General features: G+C 47.7%; 1 protein-coding gene across 1 annotated transcript; it reads left to right on the top strand.

Annotated features, from left to right (window-relative positions):
• The first annotated feature begins 10,910 nt into the window (after positions 1-10,910).
• On the top strand, positions 10,911-14,780 carry SOX21 (SRY-box transcription factor 21). Its single transcript, XM_030922156.1, has 2 exons — positions 10,911-13,262; positions 13,821-14,780. Exon 1 carries the CDS (start codon positions 12,379-12,381, stop codon positions 13,207-13,209), a length of 831 nt encoding a protein of 276 aa, XP_030778016.1. The 5' UTR covers positions 10,911-12,378; the 3' UTR covers positions 13,210-13,262; positions 13,821-14,780.
• The last annotated feature ends 9,268 nt before the right edge of the window (positions 14,781-24,048 follow it).

The following is a 24,048-nucleotide window of genomic DNA, read 5'->3' on the forward strand; positions in this document are numbered from 1 at the left end:
GAAACTTAAAAGCTGTTGCCTTTGTTACAGATATCCTTAATAGCAACTTAAAATTAAGGACTTATATAATGACCAAACTGTTTGGTAGAAGAGGGGAGGTAGGGCAGATTATACTTGAACTATACTGATGATAGGAGGCAACAACATGGGAGCATTACTTGTGGGTATCAGAAACATTGTTTAAGTCATTTCATTTCCAGCACTACTCTAGACTTCATTAAGATTAATTAATTAATTAAGGTTAGCTTAATAATCCTATGTCTGAATCACGAGGTTAAGTCCTGAACCTCTCCTTTCTCCTTGGCTGTGCACAAACAGACTCAGAGCATGTAGTTGATGCATTTGTTCATTCATCAACAATTTATTGAGTGCCTATTTTGTGCCAGGAGGTTTGCTAGGTACTGAGATACAAAGATCAGTAAGATATGGTCCCTGCCCTTGGGGTGTTTAAAGTTAAGTAAGGAAACACATATGAGTTAACAATTGTAACCAAGACGTACTGGCACTAGAATAATAGGTGATCCAGCATATGAAGAAGCAGAAACTAGTCAACTCAGTCTCTTGAAGTTGTGTCAGAAAAGGTTAATAGAAAAGGCAATTCCAGCCTGGACGTGGTGGCTCACTCCTGTAATACCAGCACTTTGGGAGGCTGAGGCAAGCAGATTCCTTGGGCTCAGGAGTTTAAGACGAGCCTAAGCAACATGGTGAAACTCCATCTCTACAAAAAATACAAAAATTAGCTGGGTGTGGTGGCCTACACCTGTGGTCCCAGCTACTTGGGAGGCTAAGGAAGGAGGATCACCTGAGCCTGGGAGGTCAGTGCTACAGTGAGCTGAGATTGCACCACTGCATTCCAGCCTGGGTGACAGAGTAAGGCCCTGTCTCAAAAAAAAAAGAAAAGAAAAGAAAAGAAAAAGCGCCGGGCACGGTGGCTCAAGCCTGTAATCCCAGCACTTTGGGAGGCCGAGACGGGCGGATCACGAGGTCAGGAGATCGAGACCATCCTGGCTAACACAGTGAAACCCCGTCTCTACTAAAAAATACAAAAAACTAGCCGGGCGAGGTGGCGGGCGCCTGTAGTCCCAGCTACTCGGAGGCTGAGGCAGGAGAATGGCATAAACCCGGGAGGTGGAGCTTGCAGTGAGCTGAGAACTGGCCACTGCACTCCAGCCCGGGCGACAGAGCGAGACTCCGTCTCAAAAAAAAAAAAAAAAAAAAAAAAAAAAAAAAGAAGAAAAAGCAACTCCGTATTACTACTAACAGATCCATCAGATAGTATTTTCCTGTCAGGTTGTTGCTAGTCCCTTAACTCACTGCCACGTGTCCTTATAGTAAGGTCAGAATTTTGCTAAAAAGCCAGCCTTGTGATACAATGAATGCCCCCTTTGGCCTCAAGTAAATAAAGACAATTAAAAAAAAAAAATCAAATCCAGGGCTTTGTTTGACAGCAATAGATATACTTGCTGGTAGACAATATACATGCATAAACATCAAATACTATTTTTAAAGTGTATGGAAAAGCAGTGCTGCAGGCTTGCCTATGATCAGAGAGTCTAGCCACTCCTGACAACCGACTGGAATGTGAAATTGGCGGCTGATAATGAACAAAAGGACACGTCAACTAGGAAGTTAGTATATAGAAACACTTTAGTGCACAAACAAAGCACTAAATTACAATGTGGCTCTACAAATACCAGGGGGTGATAAGTCCACTGAGGTCATGATTTAACTTTTCAGGCAGCTGGGATGATTACGTGCAGATTGCTATCAGAGTAATCACTGTTCTTAAATACTTCAGGATTCCTGTCTTGTGTCCTCTTATTACATTCCAGTTACAAAAATTAGGAGGAGTTATGGCATTTGCTTGCTCATGGGTTCTTTTACCCTGCCTCTAGAGAAAGGGAACACTATGCTGTTGGGTAAAACAAATGTCCCATTTAAAATGTTTGGAGCATGTGCAATGATTGCGGGTCTTGGCTTGTTTTCAAGACACTAGGCACTGAGGCTGAACCAAGCAGTCACGTGCTCCAGAAGTAGTGGAAGAAACTACAGAAAACTGGCCCAGCGACACGGACTCTGGAGTTTGTGCCTAATGGTGCAGGTACGGAGGCCATGTTTCCTAATGTGAGATGCAGATAGCACAGCAGCATAAAACCAAGCTGAGGCAAATAGCCTAATACCATAACCAGGCAAGTGCTGAGCAATTATATCTGGCAAAAATCTATGCTAAGCTGATGGAGGAACTAAGCAAGGAGTTACTCCTTTAGTGTTCGGAGTTCGTGGACTAAGCCAGGTGGAGTTCTTGTTCTAGAGATAAAGACTGGATGACTTGTTTAGTCAACTCTCTAAACTAAGAAAAGCATAACCAAGCATAATTCCAGGAAGATGCATAGATGTATGTGATTGAGTGGCAGTGGGACCAGGGCTGGACTAGGTTAAGCTCTGAAAAGAGTAAGGTGACCCCCAGCTATGTCATATGTTGATCAGGAAAAAGACAAAGACACCTACCATCACGAATTCTGTTCAGCAACAAACTGAAGAATCTAGACAGTGCAGTAAGGCAAGAAAAATTTTTAAAAATTTAAGAATGGGAAAGGAAGATAGAACACTCTCCATATTCACAGATGATATGATTTTGTACATAGAAAATCTCAAAAAAAAAAAAAACTACAAATAAATTATTTGAAGTAAAAATGGTCTGGGGACGGGTGTGGTGGCTCACGCCTGCAATCCCAGCACTTTGGGAGAGCAAGATGGATGGGTGGATTGCCTGAGCCCAGGAGTTTGAGACCAGCCTGGGCAACATGGTGAAACCCCATCTCTACCAAAAATACAAAAAATTAGCAGAGCCTAGTGGCACACACCTATAGTCCCAGCTACTCGGGAGGGTGAGGCATGAGAATCATTTGAATCCAGGAGGTGAAAGTTGCAGGCAGCCGAGATCAGGCCACTGCAGTCCAGCCTGGGTGACAGAGTAAGACCCTGTCTCAAAACAACAAAAAATAAAAAATAAAATAAAATGGTTTCACAAGATAGCTACTTATAAAGTCAGAATACAAAAATTAATTGTATTTCTATATACCAGCAACAAACAGAAAATAAAATTCTTGAAAAGACACTATCTTTTAAAAAAAGATATCATCTTGGCATGGCGCTATGGCTCACACCTGTAATTTCAGCACTTTGGGAGGCTGAGATGGGCAGATCACTTGAGGCCAGGAGTTTGAGACCAGCCTGGCTACAGTGGTGAAACCCCATCTCTACTAAAAATACAAAGATTAGCAGGTCATGGCAGCCGGCACCTGTAGTCCCAGCTACTCCAGAGGCTGAGGCAGGAGAATCTCTGGAAACCAGGAGGCGGAGGCTGCAGTGAGCCTAGCATTCCAGCCTGGGTGACAGAGTGAGACTCCATCTCAAAAAAACAAAATAAATCTAAAAAGATATCATCTTAAAGATATGTAATTTGTAGTAGTATCAAAAATACTTTGAAAACCTAGGAATTATAAATGTGTAAGAATTTTACCAGAAAACTGTATTACTGAGAGAAATGAAAGAACAACGGAGCCGGGCGCGGTGGCTCAAGCCTGTAATCCCAGCACTTTGGGAGGCCGAGATGGGCGGATCACGAGGTCAGGAGATCGAGACCATCCTGGCTAACACGGTGAAACCCCGCCTCTACTAAAAATACAAAAAACTAGCTGGGCGAGGTGGCTGGCGCCTGTAGTCCCAGCTACTCCGGAGGCTGAGGCAGGAGAATGGCCTAAACCCGGGAGGCGGAGCTTGCAGTGAGCTGAGATCCAGCCACTGCACTCCAGCCTGGGCGACAGAGCGAGACTCCGTCTCAAAAAAAAAAAAAAAAAAAAAGAAAGAACAATGGAATTTTTTTTTTTTTCTTTTGAGATGGAGTCTCACTCTGTTGCCCAGGCTAAAGTGCAATGGCATGATCTCAGCTCACTGCAACCTTCACCTCCCGAGTTCAAGCGATTTTCCTGCCTCAGCCTCCCGAGTAGCTGGGATTACAGGTGTGCTCCACCATGCAAGGCTAATTTTTGTATTTTTAGTAGAGATGAGGTTTCACCATGTTAGCCAGGCTGGTCTCTAACTCCTGACCTCGTGATTCACCCGCCTCGGCCTCCCAAAGTGCTGGGATTATAGGCGTGAGCCACCACGCCTCGCAGAGCAATGAAATTAATAGGATACTAAATTCATGAATTAGAAGTGTTAACAATGTGAAGATGTCAATTCTCCCTAAATCAACCTAGAGATTTATAGCAGTCTTAATTTAAAAGTTTCTTAAAAAATGATCACGCCTGTAATCCGAGCACTTTGGGAGGCCGAGACAGGTGGATCACGAGGTCAGGAGTTCAAGACCAGCCTGGCCAAGATGATGAAAACCCCGTCTCTACTAAAAATACAAAAAAAAATTAGCTGGAGTGGTGGTGGGTGCCTGTAATCCCAGGTACTCAGGAGGCTGAGGCAGGGAATTGCTTGAACCCAGGAGGCAGAGATTGTAGCGAGCCAATATCTCGCCACTGCACTCCAGCCTGGGCGACAGAGCGAGACTCCGTCTAAAAAAAAAAAAAAAATCCGTTTTTAAAGAATATTTGGGTCCAGGAATGGTGGTTCACACCTGTAATCCCAGTACTTTGGAAGGCTGAGGTGGGAGGATCTCTTGACCCCCAGAATTCGAGGCTAGCCTAGGCAACATAGAGAGACTCTATCTCTACAAAAAAATAAAAAATTAGTGGACATAATGGGACACACCTGTGGTTCTAGCTACTTGGGAAGCTGAGATGGGAGGATACTTGAGCCTGGGAGGTCAAAGCTTCAATGAGTCATGATTATGCCCCAGCACTCCATCCCAGGCCACAGACCAAGACCTTGTTTCAAGAGAGAGAGAGAAAGAGAGAGAGAGAGCGAGCGAGAGAGAGAGAGTGTGTGTATTTGGAACCTGACAATCTGTTCTAAGATGTATATAGAAATGCAAAGGTCAAGAATAGCCAAGATACTTTTGAATAAGATGAAAATGATGGGAGGACTTGCTCCTTATCAGAATTAAGATAGTGCAATATGGGGCAAAAATAGAAAAAATTTAAACATAAAGCAAAATAGCTCAGAAACCAACTTACATCAATTTTATTTAGGGCAAAGGTAGCACACATGAGCGGTATAAAAATGCAATTTTTAATATTGATGGTTCTAAAAAATTGACTATCCGTATGGAAAAAATGTCAAACCTCATACTATACATAAAAATCAATTTCAGATGGATGCTGGTAACACAGAAATGGCTCCTATAAGACCAACCCTCCTATAAATAAAAAACTTAGGACAAAAATATAAAAACCTCTGAATGCCTAGAAAAAAAAATCAAAAATGAACAGAAACTCAAAGGGATCTACTTGGAAAAAGGGTACAGCACTAGGCAGGTTTCCCATTTTTACAGCTTTTCACCTGTATGCATGTCCAACAGTAGACACAAACAAGAATGCATATAGCAGTCAGTTCACAATGGTTAAAAACTGAAGACAACTCACATGCTCATCAACAGGACAGTAAGCAATAAACTGTGGTATATTTACACAATCAAATATTAGTAGCAGCTAAATGAATAAACTACAGTGACATGCAGTAACATTGATGAATCCAAAGTTATACGATAAAGATTATATACAAAAGATAGACAATAAAGATTACATACAAAAAATTTAACTTATGAAAACTTCCATGTTAAAAACATAATAAACTAAAAACATATTTTTAAAGCATACATCTAGATGAAAAACTGTATAAAAATCAATGGAATGAAAATAGCTACATTGGGTTGGGCAAGGCGAGTGCAGAGTTTACTGGAGAGATCGTTTAGTTAGATACATAGGTTTATTGGCAGGTTTTATTCTGAGTAGTGGACTCATAAAGGCACTTGTTAAATTATTAAATATAACTAACTAAAGAAAACTAGGCCATTGATGGACCAATTATGAGAGTGTATCATGAGTCACAAACTGTGATTAAACTGATTTTGTGTACTTGGGGTTCACAAAAGAAAGGTAGAAAGGGAGGGAAAGGCTGGACAACTAGGGTTGGGAGAAAATAAAGACTGAGATTAGATAACATTGTTGGAGCAGCCTTTGGCTATCAGAGAAAGGGTAGAGATTGGGTTTATTCAGGGCAAGCAATTGTTCAGTGTTTGCAGTGGGAGGTCTAGGGAGTAAGTGATAGTGGATTGCAGCTGACACCAAATCTGTGCTGAGGGCTACGTGAGCAAGGGGAGGCCTGGCCCCAGAACAGCAGGGATGGGACTTGGAGAAACTGCTTCTTCTTTTTGGGGTGACGTTGATGTGGGGTTGGAATGCCTTATTGGAGGGATTGCCACTGGGCTACTCCCTCACAGAGGGAGTGGGCACTGAGTGAGTCACAGAAAGCTTGGGGAAATAGATAGAATTGAGAATCTGAGCTGGAAAGAGGCTGAGCCTTCTATTGGGACTCTAAGTGCTGGGGGTTAAAAACATCAGCTTAGTTCAAATCCCAATTCTTCCTCTTATGGTTGTGTGACTTTAGGCAAGTTACTTACTCATCTCCTCTAAGGCTTCATTCCCCAGTCTGCAAATTGGAGATGGTAATGCTTACATCATAAGGTTTTCCTAAAAGTTAAATAGAATAATGTGTGCAAAAGGTGTGGTATTTTAAGAACTCAATAACTGATAGCTATGTATTTTTTTATTCTTTTAAGAAGCAGAGCCGCTCAGCAATTGAGCTCTAAAGCAGACCCGTCCTTAGATAGGAACCTGAATCTGAGTGGGAGGAAAGCACAGGGCTGGGCAATCCAGAAGCTGGAAGAGGGGACAGAGTGACCTCTGTAAAGCCAGAAGCTTTCTACCACCCTGCTGGGATATTTAAGAGAACCCCCTTTCTCAGGTTTGTTCTTTCTCAAAATAAACGGGGGCATGGTTGGTGATGAAATTCACAAGGAGAACCCCACCCTACCAAAAGCCAGTCTCCTCATGTAATAGCTACAGAAGGCTGGAAGTTTTCATTACACAGGCCAATGACACCCTCACTGTCCAACCTTCCTCATTCATTTCTAGTCTTGTTCAAGACTAGCGCCCTCTCACTTACAAAACAAAAAAGACTCTTATCCTAAGAAAATTACGCTTTTATAGGATTCTTGGGATTTGACATAGGTACTTTGTGAAGTTGTCTGTTTTGAATTATTTGTATTGTCTTTTTTCTCTGAGGTTTTTTTTTAGGAGGGGAGGGCAAGAAGGAACTGTTTTTGACATTGTTTTTCCCGCTCTATCCTCTAGGTAAGGCTCCTTTTGAAAATGTCAGCCTGCTTGAGCCCTGCTCAGGAGACATGAGGAAAGGTGTTCTCCATGATTGATCTGTATATTCCCAGTTTCTTTAGTAGTTAGTTTTTTTTTTAAAAAAATAGTTAACACGATGCAGAGGTTTAAGTGTGGCAGGAACAGAGGTTTAAGTGTGGCAGGAACACTGAGAATAAAAGGACAGAAATCTCAAAAGGATAAAAAATTAGCAGGCACTGGTGAAGGGCCACTCTGACAGTCGTTGCTTTCCATGATGAGTGTTGACCTCAAACAGCTCTTGTCTCTCGGGCTTTATGGAGATCATGTGTTTGGGATTTTCCCCCTTTTGGGGGCTAATAGGAGTGAGACCACAGAACTGTGACAAAAGCCTCAGGGTTGGCTGTTGTCACAGTCTTCTCATTTCCTTCTCAACAGGACAAACAGGCTATATCACCTCTCTATGCAGGTATGAAAGCTTCTGAATTCTTTCACTGCACTTGCTTAAGAACAGATCCCCAACATTCTCTAACAACAGCTGCCAGCTCTCAGTGTGCATGAATGATTATTCGGCCTCTGCACTTTGAAGGCATCACCTTCACTGCCCATCACTTCCATCTAGTCACCTCTCATTACCCCATTGGCTTGCTGCTTTGCTTTATCATCCCTATGGTTCTAGAAAAATGTGACAGTGAGCCACCTGGGTGAAAATCCAGTGAGAGAGAGGAGGATGAAATGATGGGGGAAAACGATTCTGTTCACATTGGGACCCAAGTATTCTCCCCTCCCTTGTGGAAGAGAAAGCAAGCCAGCCAGCCTGTCGTGTTGCCAAGGTATTTTTTATTCCCCAACAATCTCATTGCTGCCTCCTAGTGAAAGTTTTAGAATTGAAAAGAGACTAATTTCTGGGGAGAACTGAAGGGAGAAAAGAGAAAACTGAATTTACACAAAAAAATTCCACAACTTTTTTTGGAGGGAGTGTCACTCAGTTTCTGATTAGATACATTTGTGATCACCGATATCACCGTGGCCACAAGGGAAATACAGACCCACACGAATTATACTGATCAAATTATACTGTTCTTTAGGTGTTTACAATCAAGAGGTGACAAAATAAAGCCCATCAAACTTACCAATTCTCTTTCAATGTATTTTCCTTCACTATTCACTCACACAGACTATTCCATTTCCTATACACTGGGATTTTTTTTCATCTTTAGGACAAAACTGAGCAAGAATAAAAATATGCGCCTATCAATTCAAACACAAGATAGGAGGAAATTAAAAGTGAATTTACATTTTGGTACATATGAATAAAAATGGCTTGAAAATTTACTTTGTTAAAAGCTCAACCAGATTCAGGCAAGAGGTGTGAAGGTTGATTCATAACAGCAATGCCACGTTGCCTTTCTTTAATGCATGGATGATTATGAGGGCTGTTTCCTTGGTTGTGAAGGGTTAGGCCAAGAATATTGATCTCCTAGAAGCCAAAAACTGAAACCAAATCTTTCCTGTTTTGAAATGTGGGAAGATTCATTTGGTGAAGAGACAAACACACAAATAGTCATTTTCTTCTTCTGACACCTTTGTTTCCCACAGTTCAACATTCTTGGACTTGAGAGTATTCAAATTTGGCTCATTTTAATATCACTAGACAGACAATAAGTGTATACTGGAAAAACTATATCCAAGGAACTTTACATATATTATTCCTATAAGATATTGCACATATGAGCATACATTTCAATCATATATACAAACATTTCCTTCTAACGTAATAATTTATTGCAGTAGATTTTTAAACTTAAATTTGAAGAGTATAAAATCACTTAACTCACTCATACAAAACACATTTTCACAATCCTCCCTTTTTATGTGTCAAAATAATTTTCACGACTAGATTTAATTTTATTCACAATATTTAGTGAATAACAGCTTTCATGTCTTGTGCCCTATATATACATATGTTCTTTGTGTGCCAGTGTATAGTATTTTTGTCTCAAACCTATTATACACATCAGTAGGTGAAAAGCTCAGGGATGATAATTTTGTAGTTTATTATCACAAAACAGTATAATATTCCAGTCTATGTAATTACACATGCTAGTGTTTTCACATTGCTCCAGAGTCTGTGAATGACAAGAGTGTCTTTACAGAGCCTGTAAAGGAATATGGTTCTGGAGAAATCAGTCCAATTGTTTTAACAATGCAAGGGCATAACTGATACAAAATAAGCATTTGTCAATATGACATCTTCAGAAAAACACAAACCACATGCCACTGCTGTTCACAGTTCTGTTATCACGACTGTAATTTTTAAGTCACTATTCTTTTATTAAAATGACAAAACAAGCCTAACTTTTAAATAAATCTGATGACCTGAAACAGTTTTAATTCACGTTCATAATTACAATCAAAGCTTTTGTGTCTGTGTGTGTATCTGAATGAACTGAACATAAATCATAGGAAGATTTAAAGAGTTAACCGTTTGTAGATGTTCCTACTTGCACATACCACAGGGCTAGGTCAAATCCAAACTGCCAAAGAAAGAAGGCAAGCAAGTTCTCCCTGAAGGGCAGGCCACCATGTGAATAAAACCTCCAGACAGATCATGTTCTAAGTGTGCTGCAGCATACCAAGAAGTGAGGAAAATACTGAAACATTTTTCAGTATTTTCAGTATTGAAACACGATTTTCAGTATTTCAGGAAAATACTGAAAATCGTGTCAACTATTTTTTTTAAAAAACTGCTCTAACTACTAAAGAAGGAAATTATGCTTAGCATAAAAATATTCCAGCATTGAGTGATTGGTACGTTTTACTTCTCTCTTCCAGGGAAACTACTTACACTGATTGATTTTAAACACCTTCACCTTAGTTGTGCATGTGAGACACTGTAAGTTAACTGTACCTTAAAGAGATCAGCATATAGATGGTTCTGGCGACCAGGATCACAACAAAAGACAAACAAACAAAACAGAATTTTTAAAGACCTGAACAGTCAGTCAAGGATGCATACTCTCAGCCTGGGCTAGCTCTTTTTCGGAAAGGTTGCCGAGAGTGTCCTTATTCCCTCCTGAGCTATTTTTCACCCCACTACCTCTGACTGAGTGCATCACCAGTGCAAGAAAATGCGAAAAGCATCTGTTGCAAGCAACACCTGGACCTCCAAGGAAAATGAGCACTTTCTCGCTAGAAACAGCCTCAAACATTTTCAAGGGTGTCTCCCCTTCCCCAAGCTTAACCCTCTTCCTCCGTAGTTGGAGAGGCTCTCCTACTCGTGCCTGCCGTCTTCTTCCTCCCGGCGAGGCTCCCAGGGCCGCAACCAGGGCAACTGCGCCCCGGGCCGGCCTGGGTAGCCGGATGACACCAGGGGTTGCCAACGCCAAACAGTGCGCAGACTCCGCGGCGCGCTCCGGACTCTCCACTCGCCTAAACCTGCTCTCAAGTGAAAAGGAGTGGGAGGAGGAGGATTGAGAAGGGGCGGGGGACGGAGGGGATCTGTTAATTCGAGGTCCTGGGGGTGTGGGAGCGGGAGGCGGCTCCGCTGATCCCTCCTCCCTCCCGGAGTCCCGGGCTCCACCTCCTCCGCAGGCCCCCAGATATACACACACAGCCGCGGCTGGACATGCACACCCAGTGCCGGCTCCGGGCGCGTGCACACGCAGGTAGCCACACTCACCTGAGCCGGTGCAGAGGGCGGCCTGGGCTGGGCAGGGCCCCTCTGCGCCGCGGAAGTGGGGAGAGCGGGAGCTGCCCCCAGCGCAGACCTGCGAACTGAGGTGATGGCGCGTTTTCCTTAACTCTCCTCCAGCACCTCCGCCCCTGCGCCGGCTCGGCTCTGGCCGCAGCGGCGAAGACAGAGGGGCCCCGGACGCCGCGGACTCGCGGGCGCACGCTCCCAGGAGCGCGCCGAGAGGAGCGCCGCGGCGCAGGAAACTTGGGCGAAGTTAGTTGCAAGTGCCAGGCGGCTGCCGAGAAGAGCGAGGCGGGGACGCGGCCGGTGCCAGGCCTGCGGCGCCGCGTGGAGGCTGCGCTGCCCTCCGCGGCCGGCGAGCTCCGGGAGCCCTAAGTCGGCAGGCGCGTCTGAAGGGGCTAGGAGCGAGCGGAGCTGGAATGGCCCGGGGGACGGTCGGACGCGGCTCCTCGGCGAGCCGGGAGAATTTCCTCTGAGGCCGGGCGACCCACGCTTGCTCAAGCCTTATCCACCCTCCTTCCTCGCCCCACCCGTCAGTCCAGCAGCGGGAGAGGAACACTCGAGAGGCAGGTGCTGGGGGGACAGCTCCCCCCCTGCAAAAAAAAAAAAAAACAAACAAAACAAACAAAACAAAACAAAAAAAAACCAGCCAGCCGATTGGGGGTTTCCCATCGGCGCACCCTGCCCGGAGCCTAGAAGACAGGCTGGTGCTGCTGTATTTGTACTTATATCCATTGCTGCGCTCTGCGTTCTCGTGGCACGCCTGGACACTCCTCCGCCTCCCCCTCCTCTTCCTCCTCCAGGGCCACCTCCCCGCCTTCCCCACCCCCATCTGCTTCTGTCAAATGAGAAAGTCACCGAGGAGAACCCAAACACTCCAGCCGCTAAGAGCCCCCTTTGGCACTTGGCAGCACGCGGCGGCGGGCTCCTCGGCTCAACTTGGTGGAGTCTCCGCGACGCAACTTTGGGGGACGCTTTGCATTTAAGAGAGAACGACCGAGGAGGAGGAGCGCTCTGCCCGGCCGCCGCTACCTGCAGGAGCTCACCAGCAAACGCCACTGGAGACGAAGGACCCAAAGAACGTAAAGGGCCAACTGTCGCCGCGGGGAGGGGGCACCGCAGAGAAGTTAGAGTGTCCCAGAGACAACCTGCCCGAGCGCTCGGACGGAGACACCAGGGTGGCCCGGGGCGCGGCGTGGCCCTGGGCTGGTCCTCCAGCCTCCTCCTCCGGGCCGGGAGCGACGCCGGGGCGCGACGTGGGGCGCGGCGAGTCCCGGCCGGCCGAGCGGGTCCCCGCGGGCGGCCAACATTGATTTCCTCCCGGCCGAGGGCGAGGGCCCGGGCGGCGGCGGGCTGCAGCCGCGGCAGGGCGAGAGCATGTCCAAGCCAGTGGACCACGTCAAGCGGCCCATGAACGCCTTCATGGTGTGGTCGCGGGCTCAGCGGCGCAAGATGGCCCAGGAGAACCCCAAGATGCACAACTCGGAGATCAGCAAGCGCTTGGGCGCCGAGTGGAAACTGCTCACCGAGTCGGAGAAGCGGCCGTTCATCGACGAGGCCAAGCGTCTGCGTGCCATGCACATGAAGGAGCACCCCGACTACAAGTACCGGCCGCGGCGCAAGCCCAAGACGCTGCTCAAGAAGGACAAGTTCGCCTTCCCGGTGCCCTACGGCCTGGGCGGCGTGGCAGACGCCGAGCACCCTGCGCTCAAGGCGGGCGCCGGGCTGCACGCGGGGGCGGGCGGCGGCCTGGTGCCGGAGTCGCTGCTAGCCAATCCCGAGAAGGCGGCCGCGGCCGCGGCCGCCGCCGCCGCGCGCGTCTTCTTCCCGCAGTCGGCCGCCGCCGCCGCCGCTGCTGCCGCCGCCGCCGCTGCGGGCAGCCCCTACTCGCTGCTGGACCTGGGCTCCAAGATGGCAGAGATCTCGTCGTCCTCGTCCGGCCTCCCGTACGCGTCGTCGCTGGGTTACCCGACAGCGGGCGCGGGCGCCTTCCACGGCGCGGCGGCGGCGGCTGCAGCGGCGGCCGCGGCCGCCGGGGGGCACACGCACTCGCACCCCAGCCCGGGCAACCCAGGCTACATGATCCCGTGCAACTGCAGCGCGTGGCCCAGCCCCGGGCTGCAACCGCCGCTCGCCTACATCCTGCTGCCGGGCATGGGCAAGCCCCAGCTGGACCCCTACCCCGCGGCCTACGCTGCCGCGCTATGACCCCGCGGGGCCGCCTCGCGAGGACCGGTGTGCACACATGTACATATGTATAGGTACGAGCGCTGCGGCCTCCCCGTGCGCCCTCCCGCGACCGGGGACCCGGTTTGTATGTACATAGAATGTATAGGTGCCAGGCAGAGGCAGACAGGCCAGGCGGGGCAGGAGTGGCCGAGCGCGCGAGGGCGCGGGTGAGCGGGCCTGTGAATTCGCAGGATCATTTCAGACCTGCACTTCGGCAGCCAACTCGAAAGCGAGCGGTTGTGTCCGGCAGCAGTTGGTGTTTGCTTTGCACTTCGGAACCTGTTGCGTTTTGACCCACGGAGGTGGGGGAGTAACTTTTAGACATGTTGGCCTTTCCCAGTTTTGTTGGAAGTTTCATGGTCGGTTTTGTTTTTGTTTCTCATTCTCCTTCCTCGCCTCTCAGCCCCCCAACCCCCAACCCCTTCCCGGTCCGTGTTGCATGCACTCTGTTCAAATGTGAGGTCTGAAATGGCTGGCACATGGGAAAAGCTGCTTGTGTCATTCGTTTCTGGGAGTGGGATGGCTCTGAGCAGCCTTGCCTCCCTGTTTGTACTATTTGAACTTTGCAGATCCTCTGTTCTCTCAAGCAGAACTCCCAGACCGGATCCATTCTTGACCAGTGACCGGCTCGAATCTGGCCTTTTGTGTGAGATGATCACAGTTTCTTTTGTTTATCACGCCATATGCAAATCAGAGCAAGAGCTCTTTCTCAAGAGCAAGAAACGCAAGCAAGAAATATTTGTGAGATGAAAGTTGTCAATTGGATTTTCTTCCTAAACAAACAACCAACTACTAGAAGTCTCCCTGAGTCCACTCGCTTGGATTTCTGACACAGTTTACAAAAAAGAAAAAAGGCACTGTTCCTATTTTCCCCTTATGGCTGAGTTCACCTTAAGATTGTAAATGTGTATATGTCAGTGAAAACATTGAGGCTTGGAAAATGTGTTATTTTCGTTGCCCTAAGTTTGAGTCGGTTTTAGACTCAAAAACATTTGGAGCGAATATCAAAGTTAACTTTTAAAAATTGCGAAACTATTTCAGAATCGCAATTTTATCGAAGATTAAATCAGACTTTTTTGTCTGGTAATTATATATTTATTATTTAGCAAAACTGAAGAAAAAGCACAGAATTGTTTCAACAGATGTCTCTCATTTTCAGCTAGCATTTCTCTCCCAAGTTGAGCTGGTTTAATGTGTTTTGGATTTCCCTCCTCAATTGGCTTATTTTTTAGATCACCTGCAATTCATTTGCAAATTACGATAAAACACTTTTAGAAAAAAGAAACCTTGAATTATTAGCTTTTTTGTTTCTTTTTAAATGTATATATTTTGACTAATGTTTGTGAATGAAGTTGGCTAACATGTATTTAGTTTCGTTTTGGCTTTATGTAATATAAAGTTTTTAAAATTTTAAATATGGTTTTAACCTTTAAGTGTAAATGATTTTCTTGTGTGATCTTCTAATTTAATATTAGACGTCTAAGGTATATCTGTAAATTAGAATCCGACTATCACTCTGTTCATTTTTTTTGAACAAAGAGTTTAAATAAAGCCTGAACCAGGGAAAAGAGAAAAATCTTCTATTTCTTGTTGAGTTCCTAACAAGATTTGTATCTGAATTGCCCTTACGTGCCTGGTCCAGGTGAAGTGTAAGGTATCCTCCAAAAGCACCCTTTGTTTCACTTTTGAATAGATTTACTAGGAAATCTAAATCAAGCCATTGTTATTCAGAGCCGAAAACCTGATTTATCACATTTTTAATCGTGAGTAGGAAAGAAGATTTTAAAAAAACAGCCCAAGTCGTTGTATTAGCTTCAACAACAACAAAAAAAAGGCATTCATGAACCAATAGAACAGAGCCCATTGAAAACATCCAGACCTTTCAAAGCATTTCAGCAGTTTCTAGTAACATTTTAAGAGGGGAAAGTTGCTTGACCACTTTATCTTGTTAGTTGAAGAGCCCCACCACTTAAATCAGTGTAATTTGTTCTCCTATCTTTGGGGTATTCCTTGTTTACACCTTAAGGTTTTATTTGGAAGGATAATCACTACTAATGACAAAGTACAACTTTTGGCCTCTTTAGGACTTAATTTTGTTATGCTAATCGCATTAAAATAGAAGTATAACATTCAAATGGAGAGGGTTGGATGTCTAGGGCTAGACAAGTTTCTACTAGAGGAAAGTTTGAAAAATCATAACAGACTGTCAGAAAAAAAAATAACTATAGGAAGAGCTCGCCACGCCCCCCCCCAACCAAAATAGAAATTCTCAAGCTACTATATACAAGTCTTAAACCAGTTTTCCCATTGAGACCATCTCTGGAGCTGCACGTCTTTAAAGTGCAGCTCCAAGTCTTTAAACTCCAAGTCTTTAAAGTGATTGTTTTCCCCCAACGGAATAATATTTTAAGAACCATGAAAAGTTTTGGAAATGTGAGAAATAGGTTCTGCTGGTTTGACCCTGATTCACTAATTAAAATGATCCCTCTCCTGTTATTCCCCGAGCTCTTTGCAATATTATAAGTTAATTCATATGGTTCTGAGCGATTATGCAAAACTAATTTGGACTGTCCAGGGGTAATTATCCCTGACACGGTTAATTAAATCCTTTCAAGGCTTCGTCTTTCCCTTTTGTAGCAGCCCATCCCTTCTCAACACGGAACTTCCTGCGGCTCGCTGGAAATCACCCCAGCCCTAAATCTTAGTTACCACCCTGAGCCTTCCAGCTCGGCCGCCTCCTCTGCCTGAAGATTCCCCGCCCCCTCCGCCCCCTCCTCTTTTCCCAAAGATCAGCGTTTTCTGGGAGAAACGCTCCGGAGTTGTTGATGAATGAGAAGAGAACTGGAAAGATGGGTAAGAGGAGGGGTGAGGATGCCGGGGGTGAGCACCGGGGTCACATCGCCGACAGATTGTGCGGCTGTTTGAGGACCTCCACAGGCCCCACAGACTCGTTTATCACCCATTCTGACTCTAGTGATCTTGCTAACAAGTTGGCGAGTTTTGCGCCTGCAGAGAGCCTCCTGCCAAGTTAGACTGTGCAGAAGTAAGAGGTTGGAGCAGGGGGAGCGGCTCTGGGGCAAGAGAGAGTAGAGAAAGGCCGGGGGGTGGGTGGTGTAAGAGTCTGAAAGTGGCCCACAAATGCAGAGCTGTGACTGGGCAGAGAGCTGCTGCTGGTTCACGATCTCTATCTCCATCTATTTATCTGTCTCCATCTCTCTCCCTGTTTCTCCATTTTTCTTTCCTTCTCTCTCCTTCCTTTCTTCCATCTTTCTTCTTTCCCTTCCTTTTATTCTTCTATTTTCGTTTCTTTTCAAGGTTTTTTTAAAAAGCCATGATGCAATTTCTTTGGTGTTCACCGTTGCCCCAAAACTTTAAGCAAGCCTCGTATCCAAGGGGCCAGGCATGTTGCTTCGGGCTTTGTGCAAACAGGTGGAATTGCGCTGTATAAGCAGTAAGAACTGGTGCTGGGGACGCTGTCACGCGAGGGGGTGGCTTTGGGAGACCAGGGGAGCTGGCCGCGATTGTTACTTCCCTTGACAATTTTCTCCTCCCCCTCCCCTAAGAAGATAGGAGAAAGCACCGCGGATCTCCCTCTCACCCCCAGGCTCGGGGCGAAGAAGATGGAGAAAATATTCCACTCTCCCGGGAGCAGATAGGGACCGTCGCGCCAGCCAATCAGAGCGCGGCTAGGCGCGGGCGCTCCCGGCCGCCTGGGCAGCCGCGTCCTCCAGGCGAGCGAAGTTCCCGCAACTGGTCCTTCTCGAGGGTCCGCGTCTTTCTTGCGCCCGCGGCCCAGCGGAGGCCGAGGGAGCCGTCCAAACTTTATTAATCTCTCCCCCTTTCTTTCTCCCTCAGCCCAGTGCATCTCAAAGGTCAGCCCTCTTCTTTTAAAAGACTGATATTATTAATGCACTGACAATTCCCCCCCTCCCTTTTCTTTTTTCTCTCTTGCAGGGGGGAAAAAGGGGAAATGGTGAAAAGAGCTTTTTTTATCCTTTTTTTTCTTTCTTTCTTTTTTTTTTGTCCTTCAGTGGGAGCGTTTAGACAGTCGAGGAGGTTTTGTCCGAGAACAAAACGCAGGGTTGGGAGGTTTTGTGAGAGTGTTGTTTGTTGAAGTGGAGCTAAGAAAAAGCGGCGGCTTTCTCCTCATTGTGAAGAAACCAATCAGTGGTATTTGGAAAACTGTTAGCATTGTGCACTTCTTCTGTGTCCATTGTGAGGCGTTTCTTTTCACAAGGTTTTTTTTTCAGCCGATCCAGCTGGCCGGAATGAATAGCAGTGCAATGTGTACACGCTTTGTCCCTCCGGCCTTCAAGTAGCCCCCATTGAATAGACTAAGTTGACACTGCGTGACAGTGAAACAACATAATAAAAAATACATGAGCCCCTGAATAGGAGCAGGCGCATAAATAAATAAAATGGGTGACCAAAACTGGATAAACTGAATGACAAAACGGTGAAAGGGGAACAAAAAGATATTTAACACGCTAGATTAGCATTAGAATGCGATCTACAAGGCAGAACAATTGATGAATAGGTTTACCGGCCAAGAAAGAAATGGACTAAATGCCCTTTGAATAGATATGCTTTTTGCAAGGGCTTTGAATAGATATGCTTTTGCAAGGGCTGAATGGGAAAAGGTAAAGATGAAGCTATGCAAATGAGTCGGGGAACTTTTTATATATATTCTTTAAACACACACACACACACACACACACACTGCGGGGGGAACAGTGCTGCCTCGGGATGTTTATAGAAGCAATAATTGCCATTATTAGCATTGTCTGCAGCAGATAGAAATTGAACAGGTTGGGATAATATAGGGTAGCAGTAATTATTCTTCTAATTAATGGTCCTTTGCTACTTGAAAAAAGAAAAAAGGAAAGAAGTAGTAAAAGTTATGGAAGTTATGTTTTCTTGTGTCCACTTGTCCCGCGCTGGAATCTGTGGAGCAGCGAGCCTGGCAATTCCAAGATACGCGATGATCTTCAAACATTCCGGGGAGCCAGTCCTGAGGCTCTGGCTTTAGGGCCTAGTTTCCACTTATGCCGCGTTTTCGAGAGTCTAATACTGTGTCTGGCACATGGTAGGTGCTCAGTGAATAGTCGTGGAATGAATGAATGAATGAATGAATGAATGAATGAATGAATGAATATAAGTTTAATGGGGGAAACTCGGGCCTCCTAATAAAGGTAGGGGCTGGAGGTTACCTAGGGGCTTCCCCGGGAGGACTTTCTTTTTTCATCAACCCACCCCTGGGAGAAAGGTCCACGCGGGATGGTCGCTTCCCCGCTTGCTGAGAGTTTTGCCTTCAGCCTATCTGGGCTGCTGGAAAAGAGAAGAATAAACAAGAGAGAAGTAACTACTGCCCTACTGGTGTTCCATCCTTGTCCTCACTGCCAAATCCACTCCAAAGCCGAGGATGGTGAGGCTGTGAGGTTGCAAAGAAACACATAACCCACCCCCTTAAAGAATTAGGATATATTTCAAGTTTGCCTCTTTCAGGTTTCTCCCTTTGACTCCTGCCCTGTTCCCCTCCCGGCTCCTTGTCTTTGACTGAACCTTATGGGACAGAGAACCTCCTGTCCCCCACGAGGCAAGGCGCGAACCCGCGGAGATCTGGGATGCCCTTTGGTTCCCTGCGCTGCCCTGGAGGCGTCCATAGAGGCCTTTGCCGCCAACGACATCAATTGCTTTATTTCCGATGGTTGCTTGCCAGGCCTCCGGGTCGCGGGGCCCACCCAGCCGTCGAACTTCCAGTCGTTATCAGCGCTGCTCCTAACTTAATGGAAAAATGCAAATTATAGCCTGCCCAGCTGACACGTCCCTGCGAATGCGCGGGGGACTGAGAGGTAGCTCTGGCCAGCCACTCTGTCGACCTCCTGGACGGCCGGCGGGAATGAAGCTCTGAATTGTGCCAAAGTGGGGAGGCACCCCAAATTCTCAAAGCAATGTTTTTTTCTTTTCTTAAGAAACAATTGAGCCTTACCAAGTGTCGGGGCCGCACGGAAGCCTTGCATATTTTAAAGTGTAACCTGAGCCTTCGCGGTTTCAGCTTCACTTAAAACATGCAAATTCTTCAAATTGAAAAATCTGAAAAACTTCCGAAGAACTCTATCTGAATAAATTCATTGGGAGTCACTTTGAGGAGACAAAACGCACAGCGATTTGGGGCGAGGGATATTTGTGGGGAGGCAGGGACCTGCTGGATTGGGTTTCCAGGGTCAAGGTGTCTCCGGGCCTTCGAAGATAGCCTCCGCGCAGAGCAGGGAAGTGGCACGGCTAGGCAGCGAGCTCAGTTGCTCTACTTTTGTGACCCCCACCCCCAACCCCGCCACCCTTGCCTCCAGGCCACTGACTCTCTCTGCAAGCTTTGTCCGATGGACTCCTTCGCCTTTGCGCTGCCACCCCATCACTCACGCTTGACTGGGGGAAATAAAATCGGCGTTGGCTCTTTAATTCCTTTGGAAAATGTCTCCACCTGATTTCTACCTCCTTTGAGCTTCGTGCTTGATTGGGGGAGGGGTTATTTCGGGATTTTTTTTTTTTTTTTTCCCAACATAAGAAATTTAGGTACTAATTGTAAACACCCTGTTGCTCTTCTTGAAAGTATGTATCACATTAGCCCAGGCCTTGGAGACACACGGCCTATTACTCATTTCCAGCCTCTAGGCAAAGAATTCTATGGAGATCCACCAGTAAAACCAGATTTCTTACGGGAAATTACCAGGACGTCTTCAGACGCTTTTCAAGGGACGACATTACTAGTTGTCGATTTCACTTGAGCACACGCTTCTCTAGCCCACCCCTACCATTTTATTTTGGGATCACCCTAAGGTAATTAGCCATTTGCAGAAAGCTTGAACTCCCTAAAGGAAAGGCACAACCTAGGATAACAGAGACAGAGTGAAGCTTTTCAGATTGATCGTCTCCACTGGGGCCGCACTTTCATAAGGTCGGGAGTGGAGAGGAGTGTCTGCAGAAGACGGACTACCTTTAAAGGGGCTCTCCGGAACTCAGGAGGTGAGGGGGGCTTCCTAGAGTTGTCACCACCTGTAGGTGGATTTGTCATCACTCTGCAGTGCCTCCTGGGAAGCCAGCTTGTCCTCCCCAGAGTCCCCCTCAGGTACTGTCCCAGAGTTCAGGGGAGACTTTAGCCCTTTCTGCCCTGAGGGTATTGCATGTACAAAAGCTCCTTCGCGCGCGCGCACACATAGTCATCCAGTGGGTTTGGAGTGTACCCCTGTTTATTTGTCACCACGTGGTAAACCCCAGATTTGGAAGTCATCACAATGCGGGAGCGCACCAGGATCCAGGGGAGACTGCGTGGGGTTGGGACTGCGCACAAACATAGGGGAATTCTGCACAACAAACATTCGCGCGAGCGCTCTCCCTCGCCCCTCCCGCTTAGCTGGTTTTTTGTAAGGGGGTTTCTTTCAAATTGGATTATCCGAATGGTCGCCTACACGGCCTTACTCTGCCTGCATAGACTGGCCGGGTGAAGACGAGTGAAAGGACGCACGGAGAGCCTGAGACAGAAAATAGAGAACTTCTGCAGAGCAGCGTAGGAAAAGTGGGTGCTGGGCGAAACGGAAGGCAAAGAGAGAGGATAGAAGAAGAATCTACGAGAACGAGAATGGAACAGCAGCATCGCAGACGCACCTTCAGGTTCACCTGCGTAAGGCACGCCCAGGGCGGAGGAGTGGAGGGACTGGCGGAAGATCAGGAGACGGCGGAGGACCCAGGGGCCCCCAACCCTGACCCCTCCGCAAAGTTCCTCCCTGAGAGAAGAGACTGGCCAGGTCGGGGAAGGAGGAGTGGGGGAGGCGATGATCACGCAGGCTCTGGCAGGATCTGCACGGAATAGAGGGATCTGGAAGGGAGAGAGGGTCTTGGAGGACAACCCAGCCTCCAGTCCCAGCGAACCCTCCCTCTGGGGCTGGAGCCACATTAGAAAGAAGAGTGTCTGAAATTAGGGCCAGCCTCTCCCCCCCTCCTCCCCGCGAATTTAACCCCTGCAGACCCACGGTGGAAAGCAGATTTTGTGCACCCTGAAACTTAAGTCGTGGGGGCTTATTTAATAAAAAATAAATCATAATCCTGATAGGATTTTAGAAGGGGGCTCGGTACAAGTGTGGGACTCTTTTCTTCCCGGGAAATGGAATCTGCCCCTGGTAGACCCTTTCGAAGACCTCAGGATCTTGTTCCCAGCTCCAATGGTGAGGCGAGTGCCTGGGGGCATCAATAAGCCCTCCTCAGATCATCGCCCTTACCCTCCTTCTCAAACAGCCGGCCAACTTTGGGCTGGTTGGAGAAGGGGCTGGCGGGACAAAGGCGCCAACTGCTTTACCCCAGACCAAGGCTTCCCTGTGCTTCCAGAGCTCGGATTGCTGTTCTTCCTTTTCGGGGACTAGGTTTTCTCCCGTAAACTTAGACTTGAGTAGGTCGAGCGGTTGATTAATATGGATTGGAACTCGGCTGCTCAAGGCCGCGTGAATAAACATGAGCGCGCGGCGGCTGCGCTCACCGCTCCCTGAACCTCTCTGGGGTGCCGGGAGCCGGAACTGCGAAGCGGCTGGTTCCCGATGCGGGCGGGACTGTGGATCCGCCTAAGCCAGCGCGGTCTCCGTGCGCGCCCCGACCCGCGCACACATACCCTACCCTGGGTGCCCAAGCGTACCTCAGGCTGCAGGGATCTGCGCGCACTCACTCTCCGGGGTCTTTGGACACCGTTCCTTTGCTTTCTAGAAGCTGCCTCCACTCTAGGATAGAGATTCAGATTTGGGGAACCTGGGGTGCGGGAGGCTGGGGGTGGGGGAGATTCTCCCCATTCCCCAAGTGCTGGGCAAGGGTTACCCAACTTGAATCACTGCGCGAAACAAAGGCGACCCTAAATGTGTCCAGGGATGCGCGGGATGGAGATCCTGGCCCCCCAGCGGGAAAGAATGTGTGGAGCCACGGATTCCGGGGAGTAGTACACGGCGCCCACAGAAGCGTTTGTTTTCTGAAGTCTGCGGGCCTAAAGGCTGCTGCGGGGATCATCACCTTCCCACTCACTACACGTCCAAAGACTTCACCATCTCCCGCTTGGAAAAGTAGCCCTTGCGACTTGTCTCCCTGAAGCCACCGTGTCTTCGTCTTTGGAACCTACGAGAAGCTACAAAGCTAAGTGTACGTGTAGGCCTCGGCAGCTTTACCCTCCGCCCCCGCCCAAGCCCCCGCCCCCGCCCATGGCCTGCAGGTCTCTGTCTCTCCGCTCTCATATGCACACACTGAGTGACCGGTCTGGGCCGGGGCGCAATCGGGTGCCCACCAGCCGCAGCGCAGCTCAGAGCCTCAGCAAGGAGGCGAAGGCTTGGCGGGATGAGGCTTCCGTGGGCCTTAAGGCCTTCCTCAAGCCTGCAGACTCCTGCTCTGCAAGACCAAGGCCCCACGTCCCACCCTGGGCTGCCACCTCCGCCCACACCACGAGTCTAAGTAGTCGGTTTCTCAGCATCCCCAGGACTGCGCGCTCCGGGCGGTGCCGGGAGTGAAGCAGCGCTGGGGAGGTGGGAAGCGCTTCGCAAAAGACACGCATCGTGCCAGTCATTAAGTTGGTGGGATAAGCTCCCATCCCGGGCGAAAGCGCTACTTGGAGCTTGCCGCCCCTCCCCTGTCCCTAGCATTTGTCCGAGTTCACCCAAAAGCGACCAGTGAGATAAGGAGCGGGGTTTGTCTGCTCAAGTGCTGGGGACGAGACCAAGCCCAGGACCCAACCCAGATCCCAAGGCCCAAGGCTTTTCTTAAAAACTGTTCCCTGGAAAATCGTGTTGGCTTGGGACATCTATTGACCCACGCGCCCCAGCCCAGGTCCTGGGCTGCCTTCCCACATCCAGATCACATTTATTGGACATAAGGTCTGCCCTAGTCTGTGGCTGGGAGCTTTTCTCTTTGCAGGAAGAACAGAGGTTGACAATTCTAGAACCGCAGGGCAAGCCTCGGAGGAGGTTTGGGTCTACTGGTGAAGGAGAAGACGAAGACCGTTCTGCTGGGGAAATGCTGTTTCATAAGAAGGTCAGGAGTGGGCTACAAGACATTTGGCGTCCTGTACTGAAAGATGGAGGTGCAGAGCTAAACAAAGCCCATCTGGGAGAAATTTTATCTATGCGATACCAAGATAGACAACCTCAGTCATTTGGGGATGCCAATGAGCCCCTAATAACTGCTTTTCCTAAGTTCCTAATTTTGTGCCAGATGAGCCTCTCCGACACACCAGGCCAGGAGGCATCCTTCTCCTTGTATTTTGTATGAATGGCGCCCCCTAGATGCCGCTTTCTCAGGCTTATCTGTAATTTCCCCGACTAGTATTTCCAATGTATAGATAAGGAGGCGCTTTCCCAAGGTCACACATCAAGTAACTAGTAGAACTTCCAGACGTCTACCTGCCCCCAGAACCTAACCCCTTTAACCTTGCTACCCTTTACTATAGATGAAAGGAAATACCCTTCCACAATTTTAGCCACGTAATAAGTTCCCTGACATCCTTGCAAATCAAAACACAAACTTATTGATAATGTGCTGTTTCTGGAATGCCCCTCCAGGCTGAAAATCCATCCTATCATGACTGCAGACAGACAGGTTGGGGGACACGGTGAGTAAAGGGGAAAAAAAACTTTGTCTCACTTTTCTCTCTTAGCAAAACAAACCATCAACAAGTCTTTTTCTCTTGAACCACAAGTGTTCTAAGTCAAGGCTTCTGGCTTAACGTGACTTTCAAAAAGTGAGTGAAAGCCAGGCAGGAAAACCCAGTGGTAAGCAGATTCCCCAGACGATGCCTCA

The sequence above is a fragment of the Rhinopithecus roxellana genome, chromosome 18 (assembly GCF_007565055.1).
Source record: "Rhinopithecus roxellana isolate Shanxi Qingling chromosome 18, ASM756505v1, whole genome shotgun sequence".
Taxonomy (NCBI): Eukaryota; Metazoa; Chordata; class Mammalia; order Primates; family Cercopithecidae; genus Rhinopithecus; species Rhinopithecus roxellana.